The 22608-nt window shown below is 36.3% G+C and overlaps 2 protein-coding genes across 2 annotated transcripts; both read left to right on the forward strand.

Annotated features, from left to right (window-relative positions):
* Positions 1–1191: 1191 nt before the first annotated feature.
* On the forward strand, positions 1192–20032 carry LOC105342556 (uncharacterized). Its single transcript, XM_011449549.4, has 28 exons — positions 1192–1338; positions 8819–8855; positions 9765–9847; positions 10041–10423; positions 10697–10975; positions 11098–11313; positions 11470–11770; positions 11864–12054; positions 12185–12685; positions 12833–13092; positions 13426–13666; positions 13884–14154; positions 14333–14541; positions 14634–14908; positions 14999–15089; positions 15215–15370; positions 15485–15815; positions 15922–16159; positions 16247–16415; positions 16511–16733; positions 16903–17019; positions 17137–17318; positions 17709–17883; positions 18289–18327; positions 18445–18514; positions 18730–18779; positions 18880–19131; positions 19471–20032. The coding sequence occupies exons 1-28, from the start codon at positions 1269–1271 to the stop codon at positions 19542–19544; spliced, it is 5484 nt and encodes a 1827-aa protein (XP_011447851.3). The 5' UTR covers positions 1192–1268; the 3' UTR covers positions 19545–20032.
* A 316-nt stretch (positions 20033–20348) lies between these two features.
* LOC136275053 (uncharacterized protein DDB_G0283357-like) lies at positions 20349–22558 on the forward strand. The gene is made up of 4 exons (XM_066083325.1): positions 20349–20409; positions 21436–21769; positions 21876–22103; positions 22210–22558. The coding sequence occupies exons 1-4, from the start codon at positions 20349–20351 to the stop codon at positions 22556–22558; spliced, it is 972 nt and encodes a 323-aa protein (XP_065939397.1).
* Positions 22559–22608: the final 50 nt, after the last annotated feature.

Consider the following 22608-nt stretch of genomic DNA (forward strand, 5'->3'; position numbering starts at 1 on the left):
ATAAGTAAATTGGTCACACAAAAGCTCTTTACCCCTCGTCCCGGGGGTGCATCCTACACACAGCTGTAAAAGCTGCGATCTACATTTGATTGGAATGTCTAAGTAGCCTGTTCTCGGCGTGCTTCTACCACCAGAGATGACCTTTCCAAAGCCACAGGGTGGTGGAAATTGATTTCTCTTCCAGGTTTCATAACGAGGTAAGCGGGTACATGTCCAGGATTACGGTTAATCTCAAGGCTAACATGACCTGCTTGTTACTTCCAAGTTTTGATATATGCTCAACCCCCCCCCCCCCCCCCCCAAAAAAAAAAAAAAAAAAAAGAAACCAAAAAAAAACCAGGCACTTTAGACTTTTATAGTATTAGAAAATTATCTTAAAGTTGTCTAGTCAACAATATACAGAATATAAAATCTTATAATGCTATTAATTAATAAAGATATAAAACATGAATTTACACTATAAATGTGTTAAAGAATTTGAAGGACGCTTTGTGTGCCATGCAATAAATCACTCACTAACAATCTATTCATCTTCTTATTATTGCCTTCGATTTATTTCATCAGGAAAATCAATTTGTTCTGTCAATTGCAAAAATAACACCATAGAGCGAAAAGAGCCACCTATGTATATCGTCTGTTTAAAAAGAAAGGAAAAGAAATCCCAACGATCTAGTGTAGATTTTTGAATAAGATGCGCGTTGCTTTGGAATTTTTTTTTCTATCATTCTAGTGCTAGTATACTAGTAATAAAATCTTGTTAGTTTCTAGAAATAGCAAGAAAATTTTACTTTCCATCTGATTCTGTTTTTCATACAATATATCACTTATTTCAAATTTTTTTGATTGAGTTTCTTAGTCCGCTATATTTTGGTCGAAAATCTGAAACTACAAAGGATTTGAAACAATCATATTTCAATATTTAACTTAAGGTAACACAGTTTAAAAACGGGAAATTTAGATCAAAATCTTTCTAAACAGCAAAGACTATTTTGTTTGTACAACAAATAGACCCAATGCGAGCCTTTTCTGAAATACTTCCGATCATATATTGGATTTTCAGATTTCTTTATATTTTAAAACTCTTTTAAAATTTCCATAAGGTGTTGTACCTGGGTGACAATCAATGCGCTATTAGAATATTCCGATATTGACAGATTTAATGTGTTTTCCAAGCGCGTTCAATCTGCCATCGATTCTCAGACCGGGACAATCAATAGAGCGGCCTCTCTCTCTCTCCCTCGCTACCTGTGTATCATTCAGCATCAGCAATGGCGAGAGGTCTACCAAACATCTCCCTCTGTTTTTGTGTCACGTCTTTCTTCATTCTTTTGTCAAAAGGTAAGACTTTTCTCTTTAAAACTTTGTCACTGTTGTCTTCACTTGTTAATATTTTTTTTTTCTGTATGATCCTTCCGCACAATTAGGAAATTAATATTATTATCACGGATCTGAATTTTCATGTGTATTCGTTCTGATTTCTGTGAACCTGACCATGTTGTGTAATTTACCTGTCATTCAAAACAAAGTTTGAACGAAAAGCTCGATTGACCGTCAGAAGAATATGTTAACAAGTCAACAATATTCTCGACGATATTTCACCATCATCATCATCATCATCATCATCATCATCATCATCTTTAATTTTCTCAAGAGGGGGGTGGGGGCTGGTGGTTGAAGAGATAAATGAAAAAAAAATTGAGATGTGCAAATCAAACATACATTTTATATGCAAAGTCAGACTTAATTGAGAACTTCCACTTTTTAGAAATATTTTTAAAAGAAAAAAAATGTGCCAAAGTATTTTGCGTACGTTGCATATTTTTTTATTCATTACTGTTTATTCTTATTCAGTATAAAATTTAAAAAATATAAGATAGTGATAATAAGATTTGTTTATAAAGAAATCGCGATTTTGGGTAAATTTTCTTTGGTCCAAAGTGGGATATATATACTTGTACTTTCAACTGTTCTTATGACACTACCGATGAAATTACCTGTAGTTTATTAAGTGGTAGTAAATGAACATAATTATAGATAACTCGATTAAGCTGGTTCGGACAGTTTGAAAATTACAATGACCCTCGTTAAATTTTACAGTAATTTTCAGGGTACTTTGTCTTAATGAGGGTATGTCTTAATGAGGATTATGTCTTAATGAGGGTATTTCTTAATGAGGGTATGTAAATAGTCAAACTGATCTGGCGTTTGGTGTAAAACAAAAGAAAATTTTTACCAACAGTGAAAGTCATAAATTGTACCTAATTCAAATAATTTGAATATCAGTTCAGTTCCTTATTATTTATTTGATCTATATCAAATTAGACTAAATGAAGATAAATTTTTCGAAAACTAGGATTTGCATGCATTATTCCAACATCAGTAAGATTTAGAATACTAGTTTTCTTCATAATTTGCAATTGTCTCGAGTTAAAATGTACAAACTCATGCACATATTAAGAGGGGTGAGGGACCCCCCCCCCCCCCCCCCGAAAATTAAAATTTGTTAATTTCGGTGTAAAATTATCACATTTATGCCTCGCAGCCCCCCCCCTCGATAAATACACTTATCCCTCGCTCCCCACCCCCCACCCCCGGGACAAATTTTCTGGATCGGCGCATGCGTACATAATGTTGGAAATGAAACATTACGACCAAAAAATAGCCATTGTTTTGATATTATTGAAGTAAGATCACAAAAAAATAAAAAAAATCGCATTCCCCTTTAGAAAAACAGAATAGTGACATTAAAATAGAATCAATTTATATACCAACTCGTTTTTGCTTGAACCACTTTCATAAGTACATGTATGAAGGCCTACCTTTATTTTAACTAAACATTCTACACATGCCTGCACACGTGTAACGGCACAACATTTGAATAGGCTTTTGTTTAAGCTTTCTTAACGGTTTGAGCTGACCCTTCTTGTAATTTTTGAGGGCAACGCCCAGTACTAGTAATTATTTTCCTATTTAAATCGACGATTTATTTTATATAACGTTACATGTATTTTATACAGACAAACGTCTTTGATTTTGAAACCATGGAAAAAATTTTATTCAGTGTCGATTCAATATGAAAAACAGAAAATCAATCAATTTTATGGAAAAAAAACCCATTCAATACTTAATTTTGAAACTATCCCTATACACTACAACAAGGGGTTCATAGTTGTCTTGTACCTTTATGTTGAAGAACTATTTAAGTATTTTTATCTAATAATATTTTCAAAATCCTTTCAAATTAAGCCTAGTTGATTCGACGTAATCCCAAATATGCAGTAAAGTCAGCCGGGAGAAAAATAGATAAAAACAAAAGCATTGAACTGTACTCTTAATGATAGTAACCCTATTAGCTTATGTACTAGCAATATTAACTCGAAATTACAATATTAAATACAACCCATATTTTAAAAAGGCATTAGCGATAGGTGGCAGATCGACTTGTGAGATATTACTAAGGAGAAGAAATGTCCCAAGAAAATTAACCCTAAACCAATATAAATGTCATCCTCTATTAAACCTCGTGAAAACTGAAATCAATTGACAGAACTTGACAGGAATATATCAATTAAGCCGGGTCTACGTGTAAATCATAGGCCAGGAAACAATTTTTGCCACTTATTATTGGAAATTGCGTCCCGAAAGCGTTTCCTAGATGAAATAAAAATTGACATGATTGTTTTGAAGTAGTTTTGGAATGTCTTGTCATTCAGGGTTTTTTGTATTCAATGACTTTTTGTTGATATTTTCTCAGAGCTTCTTTGCGTCGAGCAAAATTTTTTTTAGGATAATACAAGACCTCCTTTAATTTTTTTTTTCATTTTACTTATTTTTTGCAGTTTTTCGAAGATCGATGTCATAATTTTTGAAATTGGTTCTTTTAATGCATTTGCAAAAGTAGCATTATATATAAAACTACTTACATTCTCTGAATGAGATTGTTAGCAATAATGCTTTTGTCATCTCCCAAAACCATTGTTAATTGTCGATTGTTTTCAAAGTACACAGTTCGATTGATTTTCTTTTAAATTAAAACTTTTCTTTAGTATGCGCTATGGACATTCCTCTTTGTGTAAAGTATTTTAGCTGTCAATGTTTGGTTAAAAAAAACCATTCCAAAATGTTTGGTTGAATTGTTGTAATTGTTTTAAAAAGAACGAAAAGTTTGTGTTACTTCATAAAAAATGTTGTTCAAATTCAAATATCAAGTTTAAGGAAGGAAAATGGGGCCAACATACTAAATGTATCTATTGAAGTCTTGCATAGGAAACATTCATGGTCTAAAACTAAACAAAACAGATACCTCCTTGGAAACGTATTGGTTAAACAAACCGAAAAATCTCAGGTTTGAATGTTTATCACAAATGAATAAAATTTTCAATATATTAATGCACGTGTGCTTGTCTCTTTAAGTGATATTGGCATATTTTTCTTAGTACAGTTTTTATATCCTGAATAGATATGTCTTTAACTTTTTTTCTTTTACGATCGGACTTGCTTTAGATGTTGGTTAATATAATAAAATGTAAGGCAATTGGCCCCACTTACTTAATGACTTGAACAAGGGTTGACATAGTTTTACATTTTCCATGGAAAAATGTAAATGGAAAAGTTTATGGGAATTTCTAAGTCTAAGGGTGGCTAGAATCCCTTAAAAGAGATGAAAATGAATTGTCATCAGTTCTAAAAAGCGACATTTGCTCTCATTTAAATAGCTACTTGTCTGTCATTGGTTAATGATTCATTTTAAAAAGTATGAAAAAAAATCTTGAAGGTCATGGCATGATGTCCTATATAAGCATGTTAACCATTCATAGCGACTATTAAGCCAATATTAAGAAACAGATAAAAAGCACGCATGTCTACGATCAATTATACCTTTCCAGAATAAACATAAAAACAAAACCAGAGACATAATGTCTCTGATGAAACTAACAAAATAAAGACAAAACATTACAGCTCCAACCACCATCTCTTGCTTTGAACCTCTAAATTATCCCCCCAGGAAACCAGAACGCACCAAACAACGCACCACAGAAAGCACCACACAGCGCACAACATGACGCACCACAGAAAGCACCACATAGCGCACCATACAACGCACCACCAAAACTAACCTCTACTACCAGCAACTACTTGGTTATGGAATAATATGTCTTCCTCTATATAACAAAACAATCTCTTGTCAAAATGAAAGGACAAAACTTTTGTTTCTATTGAACTTTCAAAAAGACCAGACTCTTCATAGTTACACACTGTCGTTAGCAGCCGACCCTGTTCACGCGGTACACCCAAAACCCAACACTTCCTTCTTAAGGAAGTGTCTTCTAGATGTGTTTACACATGAACGTTTACATATTCATTATTTCGTTTTCGCAAAAAATGTCACTTTTTAAAAAAAAATTGAGATAATTTTTTTTATTGATATTATCCAATTAATATGTTTAGAACATTTAACATGTATACAGTATATCTCAGCTCCAAAACGCGTTCAGACACAGCAGTTTAATTACATGTCTGATTTTTTTTTCTAACTAGTTATATATGCACAAGAGTGGATAAAATAATTGCCTTTTAGTTCATTTCGAATAAAATGCTGAAAATTATGTTAACATAAGTAATAAGGAATAATTCTTTGAATATTATGAGGTGATATTTATATTCGCATTTGATTAACTTTTAGACTTTCCTGTAAAGTAAATCTATATATGTTTCTTTGTTGTTCTTGTATATTTACGAATCAATGTTTGCTTTACATTAAAGTATGAGAAGAAAGAACAAAAGATTCTGCATATTGACTGACGTCACAAAACTTAGCTTTAATAATTGTATTTTAAAATGCTAAAATGCAGTGAACATTCGATATGTTGATGGCTATAAACGAAGTTTATGTTGCTATAAATGATACTTGTAGAATAAATTTAAAACATTCTTATACAGATGTATTTTATTAATTCAAAATTTGGTCAAACATTCAAAAACATTTTTCTAAAATACTTTAAAGTTTTTACGGCGAGAACTTTCAGAAAAGTTTTATGCTTGTGATTCATTTTACGGATTAAAACTATCTTGTGGATAAAAAAAATAAAATATAAGTTTCAAAATTAGGACTTATCAAGAGTTCGTAAATTAAGGTATCTTATTTTTTTCGGAAAGCCAATGCCTAGCAATGTAAGGATTTTAGCTAACCTGAGGGATCAAGTGAGCTTATAGGATCAAAATATTTTCAGTTATAGTTGTTGTTGTTGTTGTGTTGTGGCCGACGTACAGTCAGTTTCTCAATTGTATATCTCTTCTCTGAAAACACTGGAGAAATTTAACAACGACTCAAAAATCTTTGGGTGAAGATATTTTTGTTAATTGGAGGGCCAGACCCCATAACAAGGGAAGGTAATTAGGGAAGTAATAAAATTGAACAGATTGATTTTAAAGTCTTATTTGGATATATTTTTTCTTTTACAAATGCTCCATTATATGGTTTATTTATAGTTATTTGCAAACTTTAATCTTTGTGATCAGAAAAAAGGCCCCTTGGGGAAGTGGTAAAAATCATCTAAGAAATTCATATGGGAAAATTCTTTAAAAGCTCTCTGTTAAATAATAAAAGGTAAGGGGATATCAAATTGTGAAATTGAAGGCAGCAAACCAATACGTCAATTCGTAAAATTTAGATTTAGTTTCTTTGAACTATAACCTTTTGGATTAAATTTAAAGTGTAGTCGCAATGAGGGGTGGGGGGATCAGAAAAAAATCTTATGAAAAAATTGAAGCAATGAATTGTGGAATTGATGTAGAACCTAACCATTTTTTTCTCAATTTAGCCATACACTTAAGATGAAGGTAGAGACATTGCAAAATACATAATCCGCGTTAGCGGTTTAAGTATCTTTTCCTGCAATTATCGCTACCTTCATAACACGCATGAATCACCAAAAGATTCATCTTTCTTTTACGTTAAAGAAAATAAATTATTGGTAATGTTAATTACATTAAAAAGAAGCATGCGGCCAAATCGTCTCCTATGGGGATTTGAGTCTGACATCATGATTCTTCCGTGATTTTTGTTAGGTTGCTGAAGGTTTCGACCGATAAACTGGTTTGAACTGGTTCGTGTATATTTCAGTCCTGTCAGTTTCTATACAGCTGTGAATTACAACCAATTTTCGTAAAGAATAGAGGGAATCATGCGAGAAACATAAATAACAATAATACAATGTAGTAATGAAAGGAAAAAATAACATTAATATTCAGAAAATATATACGCCTGCTATAAAACTGGCCGAAATCTCGGACGACGGATAGCCAACTGCCCCCTGAAACTTCTCTTTTAATATTGTTTTTATGACACAAACTCATAAAAATATGATATTTTGAATGTTATGGAAATAGGATTTAGCTGTTTTTATTTTGATGTATTGGATTTTTATAAAGATATACTGATTTAAACTCGGAACACATTACTATAGGGACCGCGAGATTTCGATCAGTTGACAATCTCTGTTATTTATGTCACTGATCGTACTTAGTGTATGTAAATATAATAAGCGCAATCTGAAAGAATTATAAATGAGACATGAGTGAAAACGAATTTTAAATTTAACACATCAATAAATGAATTAATCTTTGTAAAAATATAGGCTTTCATCCGTGCGACTCAGAGAATGGATGCATGATAACTTGAAAAATTTTCAGGGCTTTTTGAAAAATATTTAAAAATAAAACTCAAAATTGCGACCAAAGACCATACAACTCGATACACAACAAACACATTTAAAATCGATTTGTACTGCATATTATCTTCGAAAGCTTCCTGACACTTCACCGATGCCTACCTAAAATATCAATATGGCCTCACCGTGATCTGGCGGAATCAATTATTTTTTCATCAGGAACTGTACACATCGTGGGATTCGATGCAAATCTTACTGGTTCCATCGACCTGCTCAGTTAATGAATCTGACGTCAGGAGCATATCTTTGTGACATATTAATACTCATCAACATTTTTCTGTTCAAGTAAACAAACTTACTTTATTCGTATGACACGTGACAGGGGTTAAAATCGAAAATTTCTACACGTATCTATAACAATAGATTGTTATAGATAATTTTGGAAATCTTCGATTTTAAACTTTTAATGTAACACTCGCCCTACTCCTTCCCTTTGAGATCTTCTTGCACACTAGTTTTTAGAGAGCTCCTGAGTGGTAGGAGCGATCTGCCATTTATACACATTATGTCATAATTTGTCATCAATTCACTTATCCGAACATTTTTAGATTAGATCAAGATAAAGAATTCGAATAAAAAAAATTGCATGGGCATTTAGTAGCTTGTATGGATGTGTTTGAACAGAAACACATGACTGTGTATACTACATTTCTGGTATGATTTTCAACCAAAATATATATTGCAATATATTTTTTTCATGTTATATATTGGTGACTTTTTTTATTATTTCATGATAAAGTGTTGTTTCCAGCTTTGATTTTCGACATATTTTTCTAATTTTTTCCTTGTATTCACTTCTCATTTTTCATCTCTCATTTTTGCAGTGTATGCAAGAGAGGGGTCATTGATATAAGCCCTATGGCTTGTTTCCCAATTTCACAATTGTAATTACCGCCATGTTAATGTATTTGAATCTATAATGAATAAATATTGTTCAAACTAAAACATTTGGCGATGTAGTTGAATTAGCGAAATTTGAATTCCGCAAAAAAAAAAAATGAAAAAAATAAATCACAGCCAAATCTAATGCGTTTACACATTCAGTTATGTTTATACATGTTTTAAGTGTTGATTTTTGTTTACCATAGGTGCCAACGAATACATTCAGACAGCCAGGAATGATAGGTAAGTCACATAATCAACGTAAAATCAGTAGATCTTTCCCTGAATCATATCAGCCTGTCCTGTGAATTTAAGATAATCGCATCATTAACTCGAAATGTGGCATTGGGGTTCATATTTCCTTTCCAAACCTATATTATATCCCCAAAATAAATGATTTTTAAAGTTTACGTGAAATTCCACTGAAACATTCAAACTTAATTTTAACTCTCTCCCCCCCCCCCCCCCCACAACAAAACACAAAATAAAAACTCATACCCACGTTGGGCAAGGAAGACTTTAATGAAAACAAACAGTTTTCAAAACCACTCGAATGCTGAAACACAAACCAGACAAGCTAAAATCAAGAACACTTTGAAAGACTCTAAAATAGTAATGTTCGGTGGTGAGCGAAGAACAAAATCATATAAATCGAAACTAGACGCTGCGCGAGTCTGAATATTCATTTATGCAAATATGTAAATATTAACGAATCTTATTCAGTTCTTGCGTAAGTGCAAACAAAACGTTTTGAATTTCTTGAGTTTCAAAATTTTTTTGGGTTCTCGTATTCTAGCATAATTAATGGCGTACATTAAACAATATTAAATAATACGCATGACTTATAGTCTTAAACTACACTGTAAATATGATGACTATTCTATTTTGTTTTTGGGTTTTTTTGTGTTGTTGTTTTTTGGGTTTTTTTTGGTTGTTTTTTTTTGTAAATTAAAAAAATAAATAAATTGTACTTTGTCTGATATCATAAAACTTTAACTCTGTAAAAATATATAGATCTACATGTATAGTTTAGTCGTTCAAATCTGGCATCCCATTTAAATTAAAGATAAGTAACCCAATTAAAGTTGACTGTTTATACAGAGTTCTCTTTGTCTATCTCTGTTCTAAATACCCTGCGTTTATTTGTTTCAGAGGCTGTTTACACGGCCAAAGAACGGTGGATGGAAGCTGTGTGTGTTTGCCATGCTGGAGCGGCCATCAATGTGATGTTCCCAGTACGTGGTTTTATTTTCAAAGTAGAAATCTTTAAAGATACTCTTGCTATTCCGTGAAGCTATTCAATAAGACAACTATAAACAAACTTCACAGTATGTAAATGAATCTTGACAATCAAAAGACCACATTCAAAGCAATCTAATTTGAACTATTGGAAAATTTGTTGGTCTTATCATTATGGTTCTATTTTAGGAAATCGACATCCGCCCAAGTTTAGTCAAGATGTGTATTACACTTCCGTCACGGATCTCATTAGCAGGGATAACATTCTTGTTCCCGAGGCTTTCGATGAAGACCTGAAGACAGTGTGCAAAGAGGATGCAACATGTCCCTGTGCCGAAGTCTATTTCTCTATTATGGACGGAAACGAAGATGGTTTGTTCACCATTGATCCCCAATCTGGAGCTCTATCGATCAGCTTTGGAGCCGTGCCACAGAAAGATCGATATGAAATCACACTCAAAGCTTCAAATCAATTTAACAGCATCAATCAGCCTGAATCCACAACCCTTGTCATCGTAGATTTTCCTAAATACCAAAGCGAGGTCGAGAGCCCACATCACATCGAGAAAAGGGTAAAATTCCAAAAAACCAGAAAGCTAACTTAACAACGCAATAACAAAAGACATTTTTGTTTATAATCACAGAAAACGAAATTCCGCAGGGAAATTGAAACATAAATAACTCATCAGATTAACGTTAAAGCCAAGATAAGACCATAATTGATAGTTTATCCACGTAATTATTACATTTTTAAGTACAACATTCAGATTCTTTGAAGTTTTACCAAACGCACTTATAAATCATCCATGTAGGCAATCTATTAGTGTTTGCAATGTTTTGTTTAGGCTCTGTCAAGCGTTGTTGGAAACGTGACGTTTGACCTCAAGAAGAAGTACCCGTATAACGAGACGACAGAGATGAAGGTGGGCAGCCGCGTCCGGTTCCAGCTGACCATCACGTTCCCGATAGAGGACACAGACATGCTGGTGGAACTCTTCACTCCGGACAACGAAACCACCGTCATGATCTTGTGTGACGTCAACGTGACGGCCATCGGAAGCAGCCTCATGTACAACGGAAGTAAAGAACCAGTAATGGACTCCCGGGAACCCGACTCAGTAATGGTAAGATAATCTTCCTATTTCGAAGTTTTCTTTTTTAAAACATCCCGCAGATGATAATGTCGTATAAATTTTTGGAACGTTAAAGATCAAGTTTAAATACGTAAAGATCCTTGTAATTTAAGTACGACAGAGCGATTATCAACTTTGGTGTTGTCCAAAACTCCGGCTGTGTCAATGCGATAGAGTGCAGCATCTATATCGAGTACGAGGCAATCCTTTTGGAGAATCCTTCCACAAATGCCGGAGAGGTTTACTGGGTCAGTGCTGGAGCTGAGTACAATAATGAGAACGAGGTTTGGGTGGGACAAGCATCGTTTGTGGCTTTTCCAAATGACACCGTAAGTGTTGGGGATTTTAGAGTGCGCTTTCATCTCATTATTTCCAAAATGAAAACTTCTTTGAATAATGTACGTATAGAAGTATTTACGATATGGCGCGTTTACCGTCGGAATTTCTCACATTATATGTAAAAACGATTAACGATATTTTTCCAGACTGTTAACGAAAACCCGACAGTTAATTTTACCGGACCTAGCACTTTATCCGTGGGATCAGCCGCCGTTTTCCAGGTTGACTTACTTCTGCCTAATCCTTCCTCGCTCCTGACTTTTGACGCCTTTGCTCCTATCAATACCTCTTCTGTCATGTCCATCTGTAGTGCCAAACTCAAGTACCTCTCAGACAATTTTAGATGTGGTTTTGATGAAAGAGCAGTGACTACACAATATTACCAGGATCAAACTGGCATTGGAAACTCTATGGGTCATCTTAATCTAGGAACTTTGCTAAATAAAGGTATGAATTCAAGAAAGTCAGACACATCGATGGTACCATGCATAGCATACAATTTTCAGGAATGTCTTTATCTTTCCTTGACTGTCTCTGTAGGATCACGAGATGTAACAAACGTTCAAGAGAACAACCTGGTGTCCGTGGAGTTTGTAGCTCACCTGTACAACGACCCCAGTTTTGTCGGCACTAATTACATGGTTGGGGCCGCGTTCGAGATTTCACCGAACCAAATATGGGCAGGACAAATGCAGGTCACTGCTACTTCTGAGGTGGATCCAATAGGCATGGTCAGTTTTTTTATTGTTGTACATTTTTGTATCCTATAATGTCTTTAAAACAACTGATCGACAATTGAGTATGATTATTGTTTCTGTTTGCTAGTAAGATACTATGATCACTATTTGTATTTTAAAACAGTCCACCCCGCTTTTGGAGTTCAACCCTCCCAACGGACAGACAGTTGCTATTGGAGACGCCGTGACGCTCCTGCTTGAAGTGCAAATTCCAGATTCTACTACTACATCATACAGCCTACTAATTAAGGCACCGTTTTCCACAACTGCTATCTTTAAAGTGTGTTCAGTCGAGATCAAATCCATTGGTGAAAACATGCCTTGCGTTCACAAAGAGGACAAAAAGACGGTTTACTCCTCACGTGACACCGTGTCGTCGTCTCCTGAGCCTGACATGGCTACCCTCAACCTAGGTGGGATAACCAATCTCAATCTGAACAATACTGCCACAGAAGCAGACACAATTTCCTTTGAAATTATCGTTGCGCCATTAAATCACACGGAGGTTGTGGATTTGTCCTCGCACACCGTGGAAGCCACGTTGTTTTACGCGGGATCGTTAACCGTAGTCCAGTCATCGTCCATTCAAATATCTGGTACTTCTGTGCAGACCACCAGTGTGTCGGTGAGTCCAAAACCTTAACAACGAACCTTATTCAACAATGTAGCCATGCTTCCTACAAGAGAAAGCATATTTGCTATGTTCGAATTTATTCACTTTCTGCAAGACTCTTGTTTCTTTTATTTAAGACACAACGTTAATTTTTTTCAGAACACAACCTCCCCGTCTTTTAACATGGTTTACGTGTTTGGAAATGAAAATGTAGAGGTCGGTACTGCGACCCGCGCTCAGCTTGAGATCACCACCAACAGAAGTGTGTCCTATCCCATGATGAACATGGAGTTCATCATGCCTCTTGGCAACACCTCCACCAAGCTGTCCATCTGTAGAGCCCGGATGTTGTCCGCCGGGAGAAACTTGCCCTGCGTGGCACCGGACTGGATCAACTCCCAGGTCATATATCAGTCACAGTAAGTATAGATCACGGTACCGACCGGCTACTAAGATTGACCGTAGATTATGACGATATCAGCAGTTTTCCCCCGACTCTTTCATTGTTAGATATTAAGACGAATATCCATGCACTGAGCTGTTCAGGCCGATATCTAATCCATACACAGCTAAAAAGTATATCTTACAATTGATAAATAATACAACCTGGACCGGAAAAGAAATGTGCTTGGTTGTTCATTTGGACCTTAGCGGAATAGGCTAATATATCAACATATTCGAATGAGGTGTATATTTCTTTTCAATATAAACATAATCTATGCTCTTAAGAAAAACGGGTTTTTAAATGATAGATACAACGAAACAGTCAATGACCAGGCCTTGATGTACCTAAGCACCGTCTGTAACTACCAGCGAGTGGACAACGTCACTGATGACATCATTACCATCGTTCTGGATGTGAAGGTGGAGGATAACCCCGAGTTGATAACAGGAGAGAAAGAGTGGATCAGTGCCGGGAATCAGTACTCGGATACAAAGATATGGGTCGGACAGCTAGCTTTGTATGCCCAGAGAACAGGAACAATCATCCCGGTAAGACTGAATACCTGATACATGATATAATCGATGATGCAAGAATTTGGGGGAAGAAACTGTTCTGAATGTATATCGAATTTTGCAAATTACTTCTAAATTTTGCTGGTGTTTTCACGGACGAAAGCACTTCGGTTGTTTCTTAAAGTATATCGACCAAGGTGTAGTGTTTTGAATGAAAGACGAGGCTTGTTTTTTATTTTACCTTTTTTTAAAGGGAACGACCCCGTACATCAATCTCATCAAAAACACCACATTGAGTAGCATACCAATCGGTTACCCCTCCGTGTATACAGCTCTGATAAAGATCGCTCCACAGGAGAGTGCCCAAGTCAAGGTTTCTGTGACGGTTAGCAGCTCTGTGTTGTCTATTTGCGGACTGCGTATAAAGGACATCGGCGACAACTACCCATGTGTCAATAAAAACGTTACCACGTCAATCAGCGGATCTTCTGGCTTCATTGACTTGGGTATCGTCACAAATACGGGTAAGGGAAAGAAGTATACATTTCCTTAAAAGCCCAAACATGTTATATGATCCCACTTAGTCTTTACAGGAAATTTGGAATTTTCAAACGGTCTGTCAACCAGAATTTTTTCCCGTAAGGCTGTAGTTTGAGCGTCTAGCATGCCTTAAATTCATTATCATACCTTATATAATTCCAGGACCCAATGCACTGGTTTCCAATGACTTCTACGACAGTAACACCATTTTAGTAGAGTTGATTCTTCAGCTAGCAGACGACACCACCACCGTAACTGATGGCTCCAGTCACAGCTTTGACGTAGACGTGGAATATGGAAGTGACGGAAGTAAAAAGAGTTTTTCCGCGCAGACGATTGTGGCCACTCATGACAAAACAGTGGCTAACTTTGTATGACTTTTTCTACTGGTTATTTTCAAAATAAGCTGGTATCATTTCTATTCATGTGGCAAGAACTCATTTTCAAATAATTGATTTTTCAGACTTCGGTTGACAATAGAACGGTGAATTCTTTTTTTATCGAAAACATTGGAAGCAATGTCTCTGATGCAAACATAGCAAAGGGAGAGTCTAAACGATTTGTTCTCGAGATGATATATCCAGAAGGAGAGACAAAAGATATCACTGTTAAGTTTATGTCGTCCTCCATTACTTCACAACAAAACAACATGGATCTGTGTGGATCCGGACTGACCTATGTGGGAGAAAACTTCCCTTGTCTGGATAAAACTAAAATTACACCAGAGTACTCGAAGAGGTAAGAATGTGTTTCTTATTATAATTAAAGTACTCAGTAGAACTTGAACATTCTAGCCGACTAAATGGCGTTTCTCTCTGACTCTCTTAGGACCGGGTCCCTTCTGATGGATACGGCGTCATTACAGCTCGGGTTTGTTCGTTCTTCCGGGGTTAAGACTGGTGACAACGAAGCCAACAAAGTAAGAATAATAGATTATAAGTGAAATTTTCTTTGCATTTTGTAGTCACGGCTTAAATTTTAACACTCTTTAACTTCAAAACGAATAAAGCTCGGCTCATCTGACTTTGAACTGTTTTCTTTCAGCTCCGTTTGGAAGCGGTGGCTAGGCTTCTCCCCAGTTCAACACTGTCCGCGGGGACCGTGATTCCATTCCATGTGGCTGTCAATACAAACAACTTAGAGATATACGTGGGTCAGATTGATTTAACTGTGACCGACACGCCCACCACCACTACAGTGGTAAGGACAAATCACCGTGATGGATATTATCGTGGAGATTTTTTCTTTATTCTTTTTTTTCTTCTTGGAAAATAATAAGTATTACATTGCAAACTTTTATTATTTTTCTTACAGACGACAAGCATTGTGAATACATCCTTATTGTACATCAACTCCAGCAGTGACCCTCACCCCGTGAATGTCGGTAACCTGACCACCCTTCCTATCGTCATGTACGTTCCTCCAAACACTATGTCCTCGGTCCTATTCGACATTGAGCTACCCCAGTTAACAGTCACCATAGGGACAATCGAGAACATCCGGGTTTCCTCCAGTGGAAGCAACATTGGTTGTGTCTACGAAAACGAGTCTCTGGCTTTGAAATTTGACAGGAAGTTCAATTCATCTATCAACACATGTCAGGTCCATCATGGGCAGTTGGATCTTGGAACTGTCACTAATACTGGTATGATGAAACAGCTGTTAATCATTTTGGCATTCGATCAGTGGGCTAAGGCAAGAAACATGTAGGATTTGCTGTTGGTAAATTATTTCAAAATCTTTCCGTTTAGGGTTGTCTTATGGAACGGGTACAAACATAGAGGGTGATGACCACATTCTAATAGAAGTGGATCTCAGAATAAATGACAACATACCTGACTCACTTGGTTCGGTATTTCCAATAAGTATCGGGGCAAAAGTTGCAGACTATATTGTTATATACGAGAAAAACATTTCTCTAACAAGAACCGGGTATGAGAGGCCTGACCTAGAAATAATCGCTACTTACAACTCAACATTTTCAACTTCGTAAGTACGATAAAATACTGTGCACTAGTATTCTACTGATCTAATATGAGAGTTTTTTTTCTGACAAATTTGTTGTTGCAATTGCAGATCCTTGATTGTTGTTGATGCCATCTTGAAACACAGTAATATGACGTCTGCGACTGCAATAAACGCGACGGCCTATTTTTATTTACCGCCATATTTGGAATACAAGAGTATTCAAAGTAACGTTACTCACAGTGGTCCAGTTTTTAGAGAGGGAGTCGTGGAAATCCAGGTAAATAAAGAAAAACAACCATTACTGACCTCCAAATGCCTGTGTTAACTAACTGTTGCAAAACTAAGAAAATGATATTTTCTTTCGTATAACAGTTTGACGAAGTTCTCATGTGTGACGTCATCAACATGCAGCTGACACTGGAACCGAATCAGACGACAACTGTGCCCCTCGACATCCTCACGGAAAACACAATGGTTGCATACGAGGTCAGTAGCTTTATGGCACACACTCCAGCCAGCGTCTACCCATCCGACCAGGTCTTTGACACGCCCCTTCAATATCTGAACTTTAGTGTAACAGTCACCAAAGTAGGAGGTAAATATCGTACTCGTTGCAGGAAATATTCGCACATGAATAATTTAAATTAAACGTTTGTTTGCACTTTGAATTATTGGCTTTAAAATGTTTCTGCAGTGAATATTTAATAAATTATAAAAGGTTGAATGCAGCTGAAACTGAATTGATTGTGAATTTTGTACAACAGTGTGTGACCTACCGCTGGGTATGACCAGTGGACATATAGACGACTGTCAGCTAGACGGCTCCATAGAGAACGACCCGGCCCGACCCCCGTCACACGGCCGCTACAACGGCAACTCAGGTCAGTGCAAGGCTGTCCGCACGGTAACGTGTCTAAACACGTGTAGGATTTGTCGAGTTTCTCCTACCTATTAAAATGTATCAAAGTGTATATTTCCCATTTGTTTAAAATCTATAGCATGGAGACCATTCTCAAGAGGACCAACGTTTTCCAAATTCCGGTATTTCCAAGTGTTCTTTGGCAACAAGACGTTGGTGAATAAGATTGTGATGCAGAAAGGCGCGGGGTACACCCACCACCCCTCCCAGCTGTCCCTCAGATACAGCAATGACGGCTACTCCTGGCAAACGGCGGAAACGGTATGACGTGATGGTGTCGCTCTTTGCTCGTCTATAAATTGAAAGAAATATATCATTTTTACAAACATTTTCATTACATACATGTATCTACTTTAAACGCAAGCTGAAGAAAGTATTTTACCGCTTTTACGCCTCTAACTACGAATTACACAAAGGTTTCCTCAATGCTGCATGAACAAACTGATACTTATAATAAACTTTCAGGCAACATTTTTCCGACGATTTCAGTACAAATTCAGTTGTTGATAAATATTTTTGACCAATGCACCTGCATATACTCAATCAAAATTGTCGAATAAGTGTTAAACATTCCCTAAATGACGTGAATCACGGATCGCCTGAGTTCGTCTTTTTGATGTCAAGTTTTACAATGAACTGTTGGTCTTTAAGGTGGCGGTGTCCACGCCGTTTGCGGAGACGACCATCTACCCTCAGAGGCAGACCCAGGCCCGCTTCATGAGGGTCTATATCGACAAGGACGACACTATTAACGGAGAGCCGCCAGACATAGGACTCAAGTTCGAATTCTTTGGCTGCTATCTCAGCGGAGAATACACTACAACTAGTAAGGAACAATGCACTGCGCGATAAATTGGCTTTCTTACCCTTTTGATTGCTTTAGTTGTAATTAAGTCGATGGTGAAGGCGGGACTGCATGTCAGGCATTTAATTAACATCCCAGAGAGAAAATGATGATGATTTGACGAAATGGAACAATAGCATAATTAATTTTTGGTTGGCTTAATAACCAATTCCATTATAATAAAATGTTGATTAAAATTTGTGTATTTGTATTGATCCCATAGCGACCTTTATAGCTTATATGCGGTACTTTATTAACAACTTTATTTGGTTTCTGGACGTTTTTTTTTTCGATGTGGTCATATTTAGGATGAATGGTTTAACAAACAGATCGTGTTAGTTGTTTATAAAAGTATATTTAAACCTTACACGTATTGTTTTCTTTCAGGTGTATGCAATGCAGCGCCGAGTAATATATACCCTAACGGTCAGTAGTTCGAATCTCAAATATTGCATTAAAAAAATTCTTTGAAACGTAAAAAGAAATTTAAGTTAATGTAGTTTAAATATATATTGTATTAACAGACAATTCCTTGGTTTGCAGATTTCTATTTCCGTAGTTTCCATGCTCTGAATGGAAAAGTTCTGATGTGCGATATTAATCCTAAAGACAAGTGAGTAACAGCAGATGTTCGCCGCGTCTCTTCTCGCGGTGTCCAAATTTTTACGCTTCCATATGACTTAGAGTTAAACAAAGAACTCTGTTTTCTTCTATGTACGCACATGTCATCAAGTTATAATAGTGGTATACATGTAATTAGAAGTAACGCGTTAAAGATTTGGTTTTTAATTAAAACTGATAATTTGATGGTCTGTTCTGTTTTTCAAGGGACTTAAAACAACACTGCCATTTCTCTGTAGACGGCGCTACTTGGACAGGTAAATACAAGTTTGTTTTATGGTACAGTTGACTCTGTTCAGTTTTTGAGGACAGTTTTAATAACATCGATTGATCATGTTGAACTTTAACCTTTTAAAGCAATGGATGGTCGCGTTGCCAGTCTTCTTGGACACGAGTCATCAAAAAATATATTCTTTGCTTACGACAACGACCAGAGGTCTACCTTAATGAGTGAGGACGAAGGAATCACGTGGTATAATGTACCACGTGATTTCTACTTGGACACACGATCTAAGTTAACATTTACCCCGTCTAAAAACGTCCCAATGCAAGTGACCAACCTGAATGTAGCGGAGCCCCATGCCAACTATCAATTTGGACCGTGGGGAGGTTTGTCTTTAACTCAATTAACTCACAGAGTTTGAATGAAATAATTTTAATGGTAAAATAGATTACTTGTAATTATATGTGTTTTAATTTGATACCAGTACCATTTTCTACGGCTTATGACTCCTATAAAATTAATAAAGAAATTCATCCTATTTAATGAAGTATATTCTAAGTATGTTAAGCAGTCCAAAATTTGCGCAATTTTTTTTTTGCGCAGCAAAGTTTATTTGGTAGCAATGGACAGTAACTCTATGACAGTTCTGCAGCTCTTTAGTTTACTCAGGTGACTGTTAAGGCCCATATAACTCCTTTTAGTTTATTTTTCCTTTTTTTATACAGTTACGTTTGAGGGTTTATGGAAGAGTTCAGCAGGCATATGGAGTAGAGTGGTTGAATGGGACACGTGTTGCTGATAGCAGAGGGTCGATACATAGAACCACTGGACCCCGCACCCACTCAGTGACGCTACAACCCCTATAAAACCTTTGTTACAAACTTTGTTCGTTGTGACTTGTCAGTTTTTTGGTATTTTAAAGAATTGATTCACATGTGTGTTTCATCTCAATCTGCCCTTTATTTGATTTACATATTGCTGAGTATCAATGATATTCAGCGCCAGATCCCAGTAGACAACAGTCAAGTGATGTCAACAGCGTGCTTAATCAGTGCCGACAGAGATTACATATATATCAGTTTATACTTTGAAAAATAAATTCCGTCCATATCGTTACAGTTGCTGATCTATTTATATTTATTTATATGTATCCCTATATTCATACTAGTGTATAACAAAGGTTGAAAACGCCGCCTGCTTCGTTAACGCTGGAATTGTTAATGTTTCATTTCATGTCATACCGTTATTATTTTTTGTTTATATATGTAAAACATTCAATGTTTTAAATGTGTGTTGTTTTTATTGCTACTGTCAGATTGACGGTTTGTTTCCAATGTATACTGGGAATCTGTTATGAACTTTATCCTCCCGAACAATGTTTAAATGCGAGGCAGTACAAGGGTTAATCAAACAGTTTAAAACCTAATTCAAAAGAAATGAAAAGTTGAAGACAGTTTTTCCACAAATTTTAACATCGCCTACATTGATATCGATGCTCAACCGTAAATGGTATTCTCCAGAAACTACATTGTATTCCTAACATTATTAAGAAAGTTTTCAAAATGGAGACCAAGCAAGAAGTAAACAGGAGAGATCCAGCTACATGTCTTTTGAGAAAGGATTATGTTACCACAATCTGATCAAAGTGAAGCAGCTAACATTGTGTATTTTTACGACATAGTATATTTTAAAAGCAATATCCGACGTGTTTCAAAGCTAGCTGATTTTGAACTTGTTTTTTTCGTTCTCTGAATCTTTTGCTTAAATATTACGCATTCAGTCAAAAAAAAAACAAAAAACGAAGAAAACAATCAAATACAAGCGTCGTACCCTTATCACGTTTTGTTTGAGAGCAAGTTAAAAGCGTCCCGGAAATGTCAACATTTTTCAGATTCTGATGACGTCGGCATTAACTGTTAATACCTATTTTGCAGATACATTGCTTACCCCCAATACCTTAATTAAATTGTCGGGACTGAGCTTTGATTAATCCTTACAGAAAAAAATCTATTTGTTGGACTTTTAGACGTCAGCCTTCCTAAACCTTACAACTTCTGGTCTGCTCTTGACCTAATGTATTCAACAGCGCAATGAATTCCTCATATATACAAAACATAGTAAAGAAGGTTAATGAAACATATTAAACAACAGTAGTTGTATTGAACCATATTAAACCGCAATAGGTATACTTATTGTACCATATTTGACCACAATAGTTATATTGAACATATTAAACTACAATAGTTATACCTATTGCACCAAATTAAACCTCAATAATTATATTGAACCATATTAAACCGCAATAGTAAAAACCACAATAGTTATACCTCTTGTATCATATCAAACCGCAATAGCTAAATTGCACCATATTAATCCGCAGTTATATTGAATCATATTAAACTGCAATAGATATATTGAAACGTGTTAAACCACAATAGTTATACCTATTTACCATGTTTAACCACAATAGTTTTACTTTACTATCACTAACCGCAAATCCTTCTCAGTAACAGTACTATAAATCTTGTAACCATAAACAAAGCCAAAAAACAGTAATACTCTAGTCAGTGACTGCAAAAGCCCAGTCAGTAACGGCAATACTCTAGTCAGTGACTGCAATAACCCAGTTAGTAATTGCAATACTCTAGTCAGTTACTGAAATAACCAAGTCATTGACTGCAATACTCTAGTCAGTGACTGCAATAACCCAGTCAGGAACGGCAATACTCTAGTCAGTTACTGCAATATCCCAGTCAGGAACGGCATTACTGTAGTCAGTGACTGCAATTACCCAGTCAGGAACGGCAATACTCTAGTCAGTTACTGCAATAACCCAGTCAGGAACGGCAATACTCTAGTCAGTTACTGCAATAACCCAGTCAGGAACGGCATTACTGTAGTCAGTGACTGCAATTACCCAGTCAGGAACGGCAATAGTCTAGTCAGTGACTGCAATTACTCGGTCAGCAACGTCATTACTCAGTCAGTAACTGCAAAATCCAAGTCAGTAACGGCAATAGTCTAGTCAGTGACTGCAATAACCCAGTCAGTGACTGCAATACTCTAGTCAGTGACTGCAGTAACTCAGTCAGTGACTGCAATACTCTAGTCAGAGACTGCAATAACCCAGTCAGGAATGTCATTACTCAGTCAGTAACTGCAATAACCCAGTCAGTAACGGCAATACTCTAGTCAGTGACTGCAATAACCCAGTCAGGAACGGCAATACTCTAGTCAGTGACTGCAATAACCCAGTCAGGAACGGCATTACTGTAGTCAGTGACTGCAATTACTCAGTCAGGAACGGCAATAGTCTAGTCAGTGACTGCAATTACTCGGTCAGGAACGTCATTACTCAGTCAGTTACTGCAAAAAACCAGTCAGTAACTGCAATACTCTAGTCAGTGACTGCAATAACTCAGTCAGTAATGGCACTGCTCTAGTCAGTGACTGGAATAACCCAGTCAGGAACGGCATTACTCAGTCAGTAACTGTAAAAACCAAGTCAGTAACTGCAATACTCTAGTCAGTGGCTGCAATAACCCAGTCAGGAACGGCAATACTCCAGTCAGTGACTGCAATAACCCAGTCAGTAACAGCAATACTCTAGTCAGTGACTGCAATCACCCAGTCAGTGACTGCAATACTCTAGTCAGTAACTGCAATAACCCATTCAGTAATGGCAATACACTAGTCAGTGTCTGGAATAACCCAGTCAGGAATGGCAATACTCTAGACAGTAACTGCAATAACCCATTCAGTAACTGCATACTCAGTAACTGCAATAACCAAGTCAGTAACTGCAATACTTAGTCAGTAACTGCAATAACCAGAAACAGCAATTCCATGGCCAATAAACTCTA

Source organism: Magallana gigas, chromosome 4, assembly GCF_963853765.1.
Source record: "Magallana gigas chromosome 4, xbMagGiga1.1, whole genome shotgun sequence".
NCBI classification, from domain to species: Eukaryota; Metazoa; Mollusca; class Bivalvia; order Ostreida; family Ostreidae; genus Magallana; species Magallana gigas.